General features: G+C 50.2%; 3 protein-coding genes across 3 annotated transcripts; 1 reads left to right on the forward strand and 2 right to left on the reverse strand.

Moving 5' to 3' along the window:
- Window positions 1–271: 271 nt before the first annotated feature.
- PPP6C (protein phosphatase 6 catalytic subunit) lies at window positions 272–4330 on the reverse strand. Its single transcript, XM_009907536.2, has 7 exons — window positions 4218–4330; window positions 4022–4117; window positions 3788–3853; window positions 3156–3297; window positions 2039–2118; window positions 1680–1889; window positions 272–1002 (listed from the first exon to the last, which is right to left on the reverse strand). The coding sequence occupies exons 1-7, from the start codon at window positions 4290–4292 to the stop codon at window positions 754–756; spliced, it is 918 nt and encodes a 305-aa protein (XP_009905838.2). The 5' UTR covers window positions 4293–4330; the 3' UTR covers window positions 272–753.
- A 117-nt stretch (window positions 4331–4447) lies between these two features.
- On the forward strand, window positions 4448–6946 carry RABEPK (Rab9 effector protein with kelch motifs). Its single transcript, XM_054174339.1, has 7 exons — window positions 4448–4524; window positions 4609–4757; window positions 4850–5002; window positions 5217–5378; window positions 5933–6082; window positions 6242–6391; window positions 6601–6946. Exons 1-7 carry the CDS (start codon window positions 4466–4468, stop codon window positions 6894–6896), a joined length of 1119 nt encoding a protein of 372 aa, XP_054030314.1. The 5' UTR covers window positions 4448–4465; the 3' UTR covers window positions 6897–6946.
- A 1195-nt stretch (window positions 6947–8141) lies between these two features.
- HSPA5 (heat shock protein family A (Hsp70) member 5) lies at window positions 8142–12335 on the reverse strand. The gene is made up of 9 exons (XM_054174458.1): window positions 12237–12335; window positions 11963–12093; window positions 11526–11757; window positions 11112–11249; window positions 10728–10840; window positions 10252–10642; window positions 9713–9950; window positions 9363–9530; window positions 8142–9024 (listed from the first exon to the last, which is right to left on the reverse strand). Exons 2-9 carry the CDS (start codon window positions 12076–12078, stop codon window positions 8465–8467), a joined length of 1956 nt encoding a protein of 651 aa, XP_054030433.1. The 5' UTR covers window positions 12079–12093; window positions 12237–12335; the 3' UTR covers window positions 8142–8464.
- Window positions 12336–14533: the final 2198 nt, after the last annotated feature.

A 14533-nucleotide genomic window follows, 5' to 3' on the forward strand; every position in this document is an offset into this window, starting at 1 on the left:
CCCCGCCCGGGGGTATGGGGGTGACCGGGAACGGGAATTGGGCAGGGACATGCTTTATTCGCGGTACTGACCCTCGGGGCGGGGCTGACGTAAGGTACAAGTTTATTAAAAATACACCGGATCTGAAAAAAATCAGAACAATTATTTTAATGTACAAATTCAGTCGCTGTAGCAGGTTCGTGTGTTTGAACTGGAATCCTAAGAAATCAAAATCAAAAAAAAAGGGGGGGGGGGAGGAGGGGAGGGGAGGGGGAAGGGGAAGGCAGGGGGGGAACAGCCCTTCTGACCACTTTATTTGTATCCACTTAAAACACGCTGTGAGGGTGGCCCTGCTCGACACGCACACGACACGAGGCGGTCAGAGTCCCACCGCGGTGACTTTGCTGCTGAAATCTCTTTTTAAAACTCACCAAACAAAAAAAGCTGAACAATAACACTGGGACCGAGCTGCTTCCCGGGAGTCACGATCGGTAAAAGGAAAATGTTTCATCTAAACCCAGTGATACGTAAGAACTACATGCAGTAGTATAAATTTCAAGGACATATTACAAATACTCTTTGAGATTAATCTAGGGGAGGGGGTGGGAGGTGAGGGGAAGAAACTTGCTACAGACACCATAATACACAATAAATTTAGATAATTTAAAAATAAAAAAAGGCAAGAGGCAGCATTTCAGCAGCAAAGTGCTCAATAAAAAGTATATTGTAAAGGGACAGTACAAGGGAAGAAGGAGACAGCAGGCGAGGAAGGGCTCAGAGGAAGTACGGCGTGGTTGTCCTAGGTGGAATTACACGTTCTGAGTCTGGAACTGCGCGGAATAACTTTGGTTCTCTTGTATTTACGTCTTTAAAGACCATGATGGACGCGATATTTCCACAGCGGTAGCAGTAATTGGGAGCAGACCATACCGTCACCAATTTCTCATCAAACATGAATTTATAGCCTTCATGAACCAGCTGGTGAGCTCTGCAGATGAGTTTCAAGTTGTTGATATGAACAAACTATAAAGGAAAAGAGGAAGGTCAGCCTTCTCTGACCAGCTGCGTGCCACAGCCCTCTAACCAACCCTCTCCTGAGAACAGCCCTTGCACATGCATGCTGTGAGGGGGTTAGAGCAGCTCTTCACCCACTGCACTGAAAAAAAATATTTGGGTTTTTTTGTTTTGAGACAGAGCAGTGAGGAACAGCTTTGGAATAGAGACATGTGCTACCTGTAATGCTCAATCCTTCCTGGACATGCTGCACAACACATGGCATCAGCACAGTGTTCCCAACAGCATTTAGAGGTCTGGGACAGTCACTGTGTGTGAGAGCCGAGGGCTCTGCTCACCATTTCCCAAATTAACAACAATTAAGCCAAGAATTACTACGGTTTTCTTTTTCCTCCTAAATGCTTAGAAAAGTACGCTAGACACACCCTTGGCGATACAGGTTGCTCTCACTGTGTTATTATACTTTTTAAAACAAGACCACTATTACCACACCTGGCAGTTTGAAGCTCCAATGGCTCATTTTTCCCACTTGGCTGGAGCAAACCTTCCCCACCACCACCACGTACTGGCAGCAGCCTCACAAGCGAAGTTCAGCACCTCACAGCGCCCTGGGTGCGCTCGTTGCCAAGGTAACTATCAACCCCAGCTGAATCATTTGTGCCTGCAGTGACACAGCAGCTCATTACCTCGTTCGTCACCTTGGCGCCGAAGAGCCAGCCTGCTCCACGCGGGCTGATGGCCCAGGTGTCAACATCTTCTGGATCAGACCAAACGAGGTCACAGAAGGCGCCTTTGTGGGGGATCTCTTGATTACGTTCAATGGTTCGAATCTGATCGAGCGTCTTGATGTCCGGGGAGAGGCCACCGTGCACACAGAGAATCTGCTCATCTATTAGCTGGAGAAGAAACAGACACACGTGCAGAATGCTCACTGATTTAATCCAGCCCAGCACACTACCAGCAGGATCCTTAAGCATCACTACCTCTAGCAGTCCCATTTACACAATCTACTTGCACTTGTGGCAGGTGTGGGCTTTACACTTACAGCTGCTATTGTGAGCATGTCGAAGACTTTGGTGCAATATCTCCAAGCATTAGCATTTCCGTATTTGGTTTGGCACTCATCTGTTGAACAGAGAATTTGGGTTTTGTGGATCAAAAGGAATTAAGACAGTAAGAACAGAAGCAAATGCAGCAGAACTCTGATGTCAGATGTACAACAAAAGCCCTGTCAAGAGCAGTGGCAGGGAGCACAGACCAGCAGGTGCCTTGAGCCCCTCCTGTGGTGGGGCCTGGACAGTGACAAGCCTCACCACAGGAGGGGTTAAGGCACCTGCTGGTAAGCAACACACAGGCAGTGCAAAGACAGTGGGGCCTCACACAACACACCTGATGCTCAGAAGTGACCCCTGACTAGACCAGTTGAGTGCCAGAATTAGCAATTTTATACCAACCAGAGCTCATGGAAGATACTCTTAGCACAAACAGGAGCTACATAGTTACAACAAGGTGGCAATAAACCTGTGGCCTGTGAACATTTGTCCTTGCTCTTGTGGACACATTATCCAAAACAAAGTACATTACAGACGTGACTCTTTGTGGCAGGTGTCAGATACTTGCCAAGATTTCCTCAGGTTTTACCAAAGCCTCACACAACCACAAAGAACCTTCCAAGCAACTTAATTCCCTCTGGTTTTCAAAGAGTTGCTCTGCTGCTTATTCCTTGCCAGGGACATTTTCCTGGATGCTCACTGTTGGCAATAAATGATTCCATGGCAAACTCTGTGTGTACAGACGCTGATTTTTTTAGTTACACTGGAACTGAAGGGGAATTACAGCAACATCATGAGTTTGTACTGAACCCTTCATGACTCTGCATAATTTATGCTCTAACACTGAAAGTGGCACCAAAAAAAACAAACAGAAAAGCCAGACACTGGAGGAAAATACCAGCGAGATCTGTACTAAACCATGTTCTACTTCACAAACACAATGGTCATGTCAACAAATGGCAACATTTAAGTTCTACTGAGCCCGCTTCCCACCCACTCCAGGGAATGTCCCGGGTAGTGCTGCACCCAAGGCAGGCTTCCCAAGGGAGATGCCGTACAGGTTTATGACACGGTAGCCCCCACTCAGAAATCGTTTGGATAAAGACTTACCATAAAATCCATACACTTGTGTTATCTGCCTGCTCTCATGATTGCCTCGTAACAGTGTGATACGATCAGGCCACTTAGCTTTTAGTGCAAGAAGGTAAGTGAAAGTCTCAAGACTATAATAACCTCTATCTACAAAGTCACCCTGCAAGTCAAAAAAATATTCGTAAATGGAGAAACAGGCAAAGGGGAAAATGCAAAGAGATACATCCATGCTAAATTCTCGCAGTGCATAAAGAAACCTAATGCTGGCGGGATGCCGAGATCTGCTTGGCTCTGTAAGGATGTGTTCTAGTGGTCACTCAGAGTTGCAGGCTGAATCTGGCCACCACACTCACCCAGAGCTGCCCTTATGCACACCCAAGAGACCCCCCTGGCTAAGGCAGGGTGCTGCTGCAGCACTAACACGGTCCTGCTAGAGAGGCATCCTGCTGCTCGCCTCCTGCATCACTTTACATCACCTAACTCGATCTTTACTTGACAAAATCAAATGTGTTGGCAGTAACCCAACAGCAAAAGCAATCACAACATCCACAGGCAAGGTCTGAAACTAGATAAGGGTATCAGCATTTAAACTTTACACTCATATTTTAAACACACGAGGAGTGAGAATGGTGAGCCCAGAACGCACATACCATGAAAATGTAGTTGGTGTCAGGGACCTGACCACCGGTCCTGAACAGCTCGCACAGGTCATAGAACTGAGGAGAGAAGCAGACGCGTGAGGACAGCGCCTTCGGCTGACACTAGCACCGGGGCCTGCGCTGCAGAGCACTGGAGGCTGGGCATGGCACTCCGGCGGGCATGACAGGGCCGGGCGGCGGTGCAGGGCGGCCGTGGGGCCTGGCGGCGGAGTTGCCCACCCTTACCTGCCCGTGGATGTCTCCGCAGACGGTGACGGGCGTGGAGACAGGCTGAACGTTAGACTCCTCCAGCAGCAGATCGCACACATAGTCGCAGAGGCGCTGCGGGAGAAGAGCAGGTCAGCACCGGCCCCGGCCCCGAGCCCTCCCAGGCTCGCCCCAGCCCCATCCCCCGTCCCCGTCCCGCCCGCCGCGGCCGTACCTTGAGGTCGTTCTCAGGCAAGTACTTGCAGAGCCGTGCGATCTCCACGTACTTGTCCAGGTCCAGCGGCGCCATCTTGGGACGGCGGCTCGGAGCCGGAAGCGGGGCCCGGCACTTCCGGGGAGCGGCGCGGGCCGCCGACGCCAGCGGAAACCCGGGGCACTTCCGCCGTGCGCGGCCCGGAAGGCGGCAGCCGCTTCCGCCGGGGTGCGCTCCGGTGCGCTCGGAGCGGCCCGGTGCGGGCCGCCATGGGGCCGCGGGCGCTGCCGCTGCTGGAGCCGGGGCGCCGCCCGCAGCCGGCCAATTGGTGAGCGGGGGGGAGGATCCTGACCGGCACAGCCCAGCCCCGCGCAGCTCGGCGCGGCTGAGCGCTGCCCTTCGCTTCCCACAGGTACCGGCTGTCGCCGCGCGGTGACGGGCCCCGCGCACGCGTGGGCCATGGCTGCCTCTTCCTTCCCGGTGGCAGATCTGGCCGTGTCCTGCTCCTGGGCGGCGCAGACCCCGCCGGTGCCTTCTCGGACGCCCACTTCATGGAGCTAGGTAAGGACCCGGGCAGGAGGGCTAGAGAGGGGCCGCCGGGCCGCTGCCGACCGCGCTCTCCGTTGCCTTCCACTGCCCTCCACTGCCCGCAGGTTCTCACCGCTGGACCACTGCCGACTGGAACGGACTGCGGCCGCGCTACGAACACGCTACGTTCCTGTCCGCCGCTGTCCGCCCGCGCCTCTGGGTCTTTGGTGGCGCCCACCCGGCTGGGAACCGCAGCTGCGTCCAGATGCTGGACCTTGGTGAGTGCCCGGGGACCGGTGTACCGAGCTGTGAACTGCCAACCCACTGAAGGGCGACTCAATCACCAGGGCTCCTCTCGAAGTTCGGTCTCTGTGGGAGACAGGCCAGCTTCAGAGCTGCTGCTGGGCTCCTTCAAGCAGCTGCTACTTAAGTGGGGGAGTGGAGCATGTTTTCTGTTACTACATTGTTCATTTTGTTAATCAAATGTTTTAGAAGTAGGAACCTGGGAGAGTCCTGAAGTGAGCGGTGTGCAGCCGCTGCCTAGGACATTTCACACCTCCTCAGCAGCTATAGGAGACTGTCTGTATGTGTTTGGAGGAGGAGATAAAGGAGCAGAGCCGGTGAAAGACCAGCGGCTTCATGTGTTTGACACAGGTACCTCTGGGTGTCTAGAGAGCTGTTTTGCTAGCCTGGAATCTGACTGCTGTTGAATGGAAGATTTCTGTTTCACATTCAAAGACATAGAAATGTTGGGCTGCTGCTTTGGCTACAAGTTTAAATGAATGGGTAGATATTTTTTGCTTATCTTTATATAGTCACTGAGAATTTGGGGCCAAATGGCAGAGTAAAGCTCTGAGATGAGAAATGCAGTGGGTGGTGGGAATGGTTTGTCATATATGCCCAAGAGCTGATTCCTTTCCATGGTGGCATTGTCCTGTGCTATTGGACTTGGTTTGCTCATTCTTAACAGCCCTGTGTACACCAGAAAGGGTTTGTTTACCTGTTTGAATTAATCTTTCCTGCTGCTGGGTGACTCAGCCAGCACGGAGGTCCATCAGAGAGCTTAACTACTCTTTATGATATAGCATTAACTCTTCCCTGACCACACTGGAGATGCTCCTTCCTTAGGAAGCCTCAGCAGGGCTCTAGGGTCACTGGTTGGTAGCTTCTGGAGTTTTCTTCCTAATTCATGTCACTCCCATTTTTAGCCACCTTGACCTGGTCCCAGCCAGACACTCACGGGGAGCCCCCCTCTCCTCGGCATGGACACATTGTGGTTGCAGTCGGGACCAAACTCTTCATCCATGGAGGCTTAGCTGGAGATATTTTTTACAATGATATGTTCTGCATTGATATAAGTAAGTGTGGATATAGGCACTGCGGGCAAGAGCTGTTCTGTGATGTGTTCTGATGTTGTGGGACCTTTTTTTCCTGAGAGATCAGTTCCTATTTACACCAACAAAACCTGTGGGGGTTTCATAATGCATAATCACAGACATGTTCTTGTTCTCCAACAGATGACATGAGATGGGTTAAGATTCCAGCCACTGGTGACATCCCTGGAGGACAGGCATCCCACTCATCAGCTGTGTTTAAGGACCACTTGTACATTTTTGGTGGAATAGGTCCTGAGGGGACACTAGACACTACATACAAATACCACACAGGTAGGGAGCACAACTGAAAGAAGTCAACGGTAAATGCCAGTCAGTTAGAAAAGGCAGCACCTGCCCTAGCAGCCAGTGTTACATCAGCACAAGACTAAACACTGAGTAAAGTTGAAAACTGGCCTTGTTAATGGTGTCACTGTTCAAGTATGCTAGCTGAGCCTGTGAAGCTCCATTTAAAGAAGTGGATGTGTGTCTTTGCACTACAGGGAAGCAGCAGTGGACACTCCTGCATTTCAATTCCCCTTTGCCTGCTGGGAGGCTGGACCATGCCATGTGCATCATTCCATGGCCGGCTGGCAAGACCAAAGACAGAGGAGCTGTTGCCTGGGAGGACAAAGCTGAAACACAGATGGCTGTGTCAGCAGATGATAAAGCTGGCCCTGGCTGGAAGAGCCAGGAGGAGTGTGATGAAGATCCAGTCATGCATCTGCTGTTGGTATTTGGTGGAATGGACACACAGGGTGAGATATTCAGAGACTGCTTGGTCAGCCTGATTGACTAGCAGGGATGTGGCCTGTACAGCATGAAACTTTTCTACAGCTTTCATAATAATGTCCCCTTAAAGTGATTGATTTTTTTTAATAAAACCCAATTCTTACCCTCAAATAAATGGTCCTGTCCTGATGCACCCCTGAGATAGAGGTGCTTCCTCTGCACAGCCCTGTGTAGATTTCTAGGATGGGCACAGCCGAGAAAGCTTCAGCCACTGCCCCTCAAGTGGAGGATGCTGCAGTGCAAGAGCTGGCCATGGTTTGTCACTGGGTACAGAAAACATGTCAAAGCCACAGCATTACCTGGAAGGTTTGGGACGGCAAGTTGTGGTGTAGCTTTCCCTGAAAGTGAAGGGAAACCAGAAAAGTGGTCCCCACCAACAGGAAAAATGTGAAGTGCTGAGTGGATTTAAAGAATTAGAGCAGGCACCACAATAGCCCCTTCTGTACTCACTGTAGTTTCTTAGTTAATTGCTCTAGGTAAGTATCAGGGTTAAGTGAAGGCTAAGTGGAACTCAATCATATCAAACAAAAGAGTGCAAACCTCTTAACTAGTTGTAGACTCCTCTGTTGTTTCATGGGAGAGTAATATATACCTTAAACATAGTTCTAGTACTGCAGGACATGTGTGGTTAACCTGCCTTCCTCTCCCTCCCCTCCTGCCTGCATCATTGCTGTAGAGCAGGCAAATAGCTGTGCAGAACCTGCCCCTCCAAGGGCTGGAGAAGCTGCACAAGCAAGGCCTGACATTACTCAGTCTGATTACTCTTCCTTCTGAGGATCATTATCACACAAACCTCAATACAGTTTGAAGTACACCAGCACACATCAGGAGCCCTCCTTCAGCCAAGGGCAGGAACTGCCAAACCAGACCCCCCTCCTCAAGCATAGGACAGGGGTACAACTGCAGTACCAAACAGGCTAAGGTCACATTTCCTTCCCTCCCTTGGTAGACTTGCCTCTCTCCAGCAGCCCCAAGGCTGCTCACAAGCTGTAAGGATTTCAGTGTCAGCACTGTTCTCCCTCTTTCCTCCTGCTTACATATCACTTCCATGAGACCATAAAGGCAGGCTTTGGGAGGGGTAAATCGCACAAGGGCAGGGCTGGTAGAACATCCAGCATCCCATGGAAGGCTGCCCATGAAGGGGTAAGCAGAGCCCATGATTGATGCAAATTCCTGCACCTGAGCATAATCCAAATCCTCATCAGAAGGAGCTGCTGTAACTAGGTAATGGAAAACACAAGCTAGAATGAAGCCCAGTGTAAATAACAAATTTATTGTGGTCACTTCAGGTAGAAAAGCTCTACACCAAGTTCACACGACCAAGCTGTTAAATAGAATGCTTCCACTGCTGCTGCCTCTAAACCCATTTTGCATTTACACTCCCCCCCCACTACCCTGCCCTCCCCAGACAAGCACCTGCTAACGAAAAGCAGTATACAGCCACTTTGGGCTAGCGTTTCCAGCTCCACTCTCGAGTGAAGATCCAAAGGTACATTCCAAATTAAGAGTTCAATATTTTAAACAAGTGTTCCTGAGTCCAATATATACACACACCACATTCGGAGATGGCAGTATCTACAACTCATCCTTGTCTGCTGCTTCCTCTTCACCAGGGGGAGGGCCTGCACTTCCGTAGAGCTTGCTAACAATTGGCTGAACAACTTCCTCCAGCTCCTTCTTTTTGGCTTTGAAGTCTTCAATGTCTCCATCTTGATGGCTTTCAAGCCACTCAATCTTTTCCTCTACTGCTTTCTCTATTGTTTCTTTGTCATCAGATGACAGCTTCCCACCCAGCTTCTCCTTGTCCCCGATCTGGTTCTTCAGCGAATAGGCATAGCTTTCCAGCTCGTTCCGAGCATCGATGCGCTCCTTAAGCTTCTTGTCTTCCTCTGCGAACTTCTCAGCATCATTAACCATCCTCTCAATCTCTTCTGGTGTCAGCCTGTTCTGATCATTCGTGATGGTGATCTTGTTTTTGTTCCCAGTGCCCTTGTCTTCAGCTGTGACACGGAGGATTCCGTTCACATCTATCTCAAAGGTAACCTCAATCTGGGGGACACCACGAGGGGCAGGAGGGATTCCAGTGAGATCAAATGTTCCCAGCAGATGATTATCCTTCGTGAGGGGACGCTCACCTACAAGATACAAACAGATGTGGTTTCTTTTCTAGCTGTCGCTTGTACTTCACACTTTTTAAATGCAGAGTTTCAGTTCCAACCTGACATCTCCTACAGCATCTCCACTTGCTGAGGAGCATTTCAGAATAGAACCATGGAAGAAGATACATTAAAAAAAATCAATTGAATGCTTTTGATGCAGGTTATTAAGTCTGATCAGAGCTGTTACCCAGCTCTTCTCCATAGGGAGGGATCTACAACCATCTAGAAATACCTACTGCCTTTTTGACAGGACAGTAGCAAGTATTGAAGTCCTACAGGCAGTTGTCAGGTGGGCCTCCCCAAGTGACACTTACCTTCATAGACCTTGATTGTCACAGTTGGCTGGTTGTCAGAAGCAGTGGAGAAGATCTGGGACTTCTTTGTAGGAACAACAGTGTTTCTTGGGATCAGTTTAGTCATTACACCTCCAACAGTCTCAATACCAAGTGTCAGAGGACAGACATCCAGCAACACCAAGTCACCTGTAACAGATCAAGGGTTAAGACTGACTGGACTTCAACCCAAAGGAAACAACAACTCCTTACTGCAAACAGGCTCCTGAGTAGCACAAAATTTTAGGGACTAGAAGTCCTACAACATTTGTCAATAACTAATACCCACTGTTCAGTCACCACTCTCAATGTGACTGGGAAAGTATCATTACCTGTATCTTGGTCCCCAGAGAGAACACCAGCCTGGACAGCTGCACCATAGGCCACAGCCTCATCTGGATTAATGCCACGAGAAGGCTCTTTCCCATTGAAGAACTCCTTAACTAGCTGCTGTATTTTGGGAATGCGAGTAGAGCCACCAACAAGGACAATCTCATCAATGTCAGACTTCTTTAGGTCAGAATCTTCCAGTACTTTCTGAACAGGCTTCATAGTGGAACGGAACAGGTCCTAGAAAGACAAAAAACAGCCCCAGGACTGTAAGACTGTACTCCCACGTGCCCAGCCTCCGCCCTGTGTGGCCCTAGGGTAAAGACCAACAACAACATAGGGGGAACATCAACCAGCTTATGACTATCCTGGATGATACTTCAGCTGTTGGTAACATATGCAGCCCCAGCTACCCTAGCAGGGAGCAGCTGCCTCATTTTTAGTGCAAGCAGAAGTTATTTATACCCCAAAGTGCTGTGCCAAATTTCACAAGTCTCCAAACTACAGCTGAGGTAATGTAACTTTACCTTTCTAAACTTACCATGTTCAGCTCCTCAAACTTGGCTCGAGTGAGTGTCTCTGAGAAATCTTCACCTTCAAAGAAGGATTCAATTTCAATTCTAGCCTGGTGCTGAGATGACAAGGCTCGCTTTGCTTTCTCCACTTCCCGTCTCAACTTCTGCACAGCTCGGTTATCCTTCCTGACGTCTTTCCCCGTTTTCTTCTTGTAAAGTTTGATGAAGTGTTCCATAACACGTTGGTCAAAGTCTTCTCCACCCAGGTGAGTGTCACCGTTAGTCGCCACAACTTCAAAGACTCCGTTGTCAATTGTCAGGAGGGAGACATCGAAAGTTCCACCACCCAAGTCAAACACGAGGATGTTCTTCTCACCCTCTCTCTTGTCCAATCCATAGGCAATGGCAGCAGCCGTTCTGCACAAGGAACAGCCCATTCAGAGATCTGGAACCACCACCCACCCCCACCTCCCCAGCAGGCAGAATAAGGAAAGCTACTTACGGCTCATTAATAATTCTCATCACATTGAGTCCAGCAATAGTGCCGGCATCTTTCGTAGCCTGGCGCTGAGCATCATTGAAGTAGGCTGGTACAGTAACAACAGCATGAGTAACCTGAAAAGAGTGTAAGATATCATTTTGTTAAAGGAAACAAAAGCTGGTAAGTTACTACAGCAACCCTGAAAACAAGTATCCCATTGTTCTCTTTAAATAAGTAAAACCCCACCATCAGCTGAGCCCATTCAGCTGGGCTGCCTGAGGGGCCAGCAGTACTGAACCAAGTTCAGCACTGCAAGGCTGGTCCTCCAATTCAGCTCCCTTCGTAACTTTAATTCTGTAGAACCGCTGCGCTTTAACCTTGTCTTAGCAGCTCTCATGAACTTACTTTCTTCCCCAAGTAAGCCTCTGCTGTTTCCTTCATTTTTGTCAGGACCATAGCAGAAATTTCTTCAGGAGCAAATGTTTTTGTCTGTCCACCTCCAACATCGACTTGGATATGGGGTTTAGCTTTCCTTTCAACAACCTGAAAGAACAATACATACTGCTCTATTTATCATTCACAGGGTTTTCCCCACTTGCCTGTTTCTTTTTGTCTGAAGATTAAGCAAAGCCTCCATAACATCCACCACTTGAACACAAGGGAACAGCTGTCTACACACAATAGCTGCATCACTGCACCCATAGCCTCTGAAGAGGACAAGGGAACTATATTGGCTGCTTAAAAGAGCACCACCATTCAGTAGCCTCTTCTGATGGGCTATGTTGATTCATCTCCTACCCCCTTGCATTCAGAGCGTACCTTGAAGGGCAGGTACTTGATATCCTGTTGCACAGAAGGGTCGTTCCATGTGCGGCCGATGAGCCGCTTAGCATCGAACACGGTGTTCTCAGGGTTGGACGTAAGCTGGTTCTTGGCGGCGTCCCCGATCAAGCGCTCCCCCTCGGGCGTGAATGCCACATAGGAAGGCGTGATGCGGTTCCCCTGGTCGTTGGCGATGATTTCCACGCGGCCATTCTTGAAGACGCCGACGCTGGTGGGGGGAGGGGTAGCAGCGCCATCAGGCGACGTTGGGGCCTGCACTCCCCTTCCGCTCCCCCCTTTCCCCGGGCCCCACGGCCCGTTTCCCACCCCACCCCCACCTCCTACAGGCTCTAAGGCCCAACACCCTCCGTAGGCCCACGGGCCCAGCCGCTCCCCACCGGTCCCGCTCCCCACCGGTCCCCTTTCTCACGTACCAGGAGTAGGTGGTACCGAGATCGATGCCCACCACCGTGCCCACGTCCTCCTTCTTCTCCTCGTCGTCCGCCCGAGCGGCGCCCAGAAGCAGCAGCGCCAACAGAAGGTGCCTCATGTCGTCCGCGCCGGCCTGCGAGAAACCGCCAGTCACAAAATGGAGGCGCCACGTGAACGGCCGGCGGCAGCGCATTCCGCCCGCACACCCGCCGCCCCCCACTATCGCACTAGGCCGCGCAACCCCGGGACTCCCTAGGCCCCCATCGCCGCCCTTACCGTCACCAGAGCACAGCCGCACCCCAAACTGCTGCTGAACACCCAGGCCGCGCCGCCCGTCCTTATATACCTTCCGTTACTCCTTCGTGGAGGCTCTCCATTGGCTGCGGAGCCCTCGCTGGAGCGTCCCCATTGGCTGGCTGCTACTAAGCTGGCCTTCCTCGATTGGCGAGAATCAGGCGGTCCCTCTGACATGCCTGGCGCGCCCCCCTCCTGCTATCCCATTGGTTCATCCCGCCGGCGTCGCGGACCTATCCACAGGGAAGCGTGAGCCAAGCGGAGGGAGCCCATTGGCTGGGGGTAGCCGCCATTGCTAGGCCAGGGCAGGGGACGGGGGGACATTCTGGAAGTTTCCATGGTTACCGACCCCCACCCCGGGTGGTCAGAGCCCGCTGTGTATGGGGGGGGGGGTCTTCTCTGAGTGCCCGCGCACCCGCGACGCCTCACCCCCCAGAGTACCCGCAGCAGCCTCGACAGCACCCCCGGGCTGCTGGGACACTGTGAGTGGCGCATGGGGAGGCAGGAGCAGTGCCAAGGCCTGCTCGGGTTTTGTGAACATGTCCCTCTACACCCGAGCTGGGCCTGGTCAGTCTGGCCACGTCTAGCTCAGTCCCTTGAGCCCACAATCAAACATCTCTTAGCTCCTGGCCCTGAGTAGCTGCCAAAGCACAGTGGACTTGGTGATAATACAGCCACCAGCCCTGAGCAGACATGGGTTCCTCCCCAGGTGCTCCCCAGAGTGTGGACCCCAATTGGGCCTGTCCCTGGGCAAGTGCCCTATGCCCTGCACTGGCCTCATCTGGAAAGCCAGTAGGTCTCAAGGAAGGCACTTGGCACCTTCTGAACTCTGATACGTTACACTGAGTCACCACATCCCCACTCAGATGTAACTTACTATGCAATGTTACATCAGAGTTACATCAGTCCTTTGTTTTTTTGGGGTCTTTGACAGAGGGTCTAAGCATAGCTCTTAGGGTCTGCCCAGATCACCCCTGTGTGATGTAGGTAATGGGCCTGGCTGCATCACAGCCATCTGTTGGCTTGCAAGTCCATGGATGATGCATAACATATGTTACCTACATGATTATATTTTAAACTGCATTTTAAGGCAAAAAGTAACAAGTACAAAACTCCAAAATGGGGGGGGGGGGGGGGGGGGAAGGAAGGGAAAAAAAAAGTTTGAGTGGTTAAAGAGTGCCATAAACTGAGAAATGAGAAGTTCATTCACCTTGGGATGATATCAGATCTGAAATCTAGCAGCAATCGGTGTAATTCTAGTGTAAACAATTTTGAGTAATTGTAGTATAAAAAAGAGGATGCAAATGGAGAGAGACAACACTGTGTTCAGGCAGTATTCTGTGGTGTAAGCAAATTGCGTTTAAGAGTTACTTCTCCTGCCAGCAAGGCCTGGCCCAGATGCCTACATTTCTTACAGCTATGAAGTGAAACATTTTCAAAAGACTTTGTTGTTACTCAGCCAACATGTGGAAATGCCACTTTGATCTTGATACTGTTCTTTCTGTTTTAAAGTATATTTTGTGTCCTTTATATCTATGTGCAGTTCTCATGTTTTTGAATGGAATTATCTCTGCATTGCATTCACATTGATTTGATTTTCTCCTTTTAAAAACCCTGAGACGCCTGATGAAAATTATTAGCCTTGGTCCTTGGAAGGGACTTACCTCTTAGTATGAGCTATGTGTCCTGAGAACTGTAAATAATGTAAGCATTTTATTTCTTCTTAGGAAACCTTGTGCAGGCAAGGGGGGGCAGTTTCATACTTCTATGCCCTGGGCTTGTTTTCCTCTGGTCTGTGTGGGGAGTGATGGGGTAAATACAGCCGGTGTTCTGTGTTACTGATGGGAATACAGTGTGGCAGCTGGCTGTATGGTACCAGGAGTAAGAGTTTGCTGGTGCCTTGTGTGTTTTGGCTTAATGGACACCTTTTTTTTTTTATATTTCAGTTTGTCATAGTTGTTTCTAAGATTACATTAGGATATTAGAAGTTCAGTTACATAAGACATTCTCTTGTATCAGATAAGAGAATTCAGGGCAATAATTGTGTCAATTAAAGACACAGTATTTCTGAGAGTGAGCAATACAAAGTGTAAACATTTGGCTTTTGTTTTGAGTTCCCTTTTGGGAAGAGCTTTACAGATAACTTAGACATAAAAAGAAAGCAGCTGTGGTGGCTCAGGAGTGTCCCTTTCTCACTGAAATTGCCCTTCCTCACAGAACGCCAGGGAACCCCTTGGTCCTTGGGGGTTTGTGGTGCTGGGTGACATTTAGAGCCTTGG

This window comes from Dryobates pubescens, chromosome 29 (assembly GCF_014839835.1).
Source record: "Dryobates pubescens isolate bDryPub1 chromosome 29, bDryPub1.pri, whole genome shotgun sequence".
Classification (NCBI taxonomy): Eukaryota; Metazoa; Chordata; class Aves; order Piciformes; family Picidae; genus Dryobates; species Dryobates pubescens.

Bases quoted from the DNA above. Each gene is read 5' to 3' on its own strand.
- HSPA5 (XM_054174458.1), bottom strand. From the start codon at position 12,078: ATGAGGCACCTTCTGTTGGCGCTGCTGCTTCTGGGCGCCGCTCGGGCG. The intron at 10,643-10,727 runs GTAAGTAGCTTT...TTCCTTGTGCAG, and splicing joins ATGAGAATTATTAATGAGCC to AACGGCTGCTGCCATTGCCT. The intron at 9,951-10,251 runs GTAAGTTTAGAA...TTGTCTTTCTAG, and splicing joins AGTTTGAGGAGCTGAACATG to GACCTGTTCCGTTCCACTAT.
- RABEPK (XM_054174339.1), top strand. From the start codon at position 4,466: ATGGGGCCGCGGGCGCTGCCGCTGCTGGAGCCGGGGCGCCGCCCGCAG. The intron at 4,758-4,849 runs GTAAGGACCCGG...CACTGCCCGCAG, and splicing joins CGCCCACTTCATGGAGCTAG to GTTCTCACCGCTGGACCACT. The intron at 6,392-6,600 runs GTAGGGAGCACA...TTTGCACTACAG, and splicing joins TACATACAAATACCACACAG to GGAAGCAGCAGTGGACACTC.
- PPP6C (XM_009907536.2), bottom strand. From the start codon at position 4,292: ATGGCGCCGCTGGACCTGGACAAGTACGTGGAGATCGCACGGCTCTGC. The intron at 3,854-4,021 runs GTAAGGGTGGGC...TTCTCTCCTCAG, and splicing joins GCGGAGACATCCACGGGCAG to TTCTATGACCTGTGCGAGCT. The intron at 2,119-3,155 runs GTAAGTCTTTAT...TCTGTTCAACAG, and splicing joins ACAAGTGTATGGATTTTATG to ATGAGTGCCAAACCAAATAC.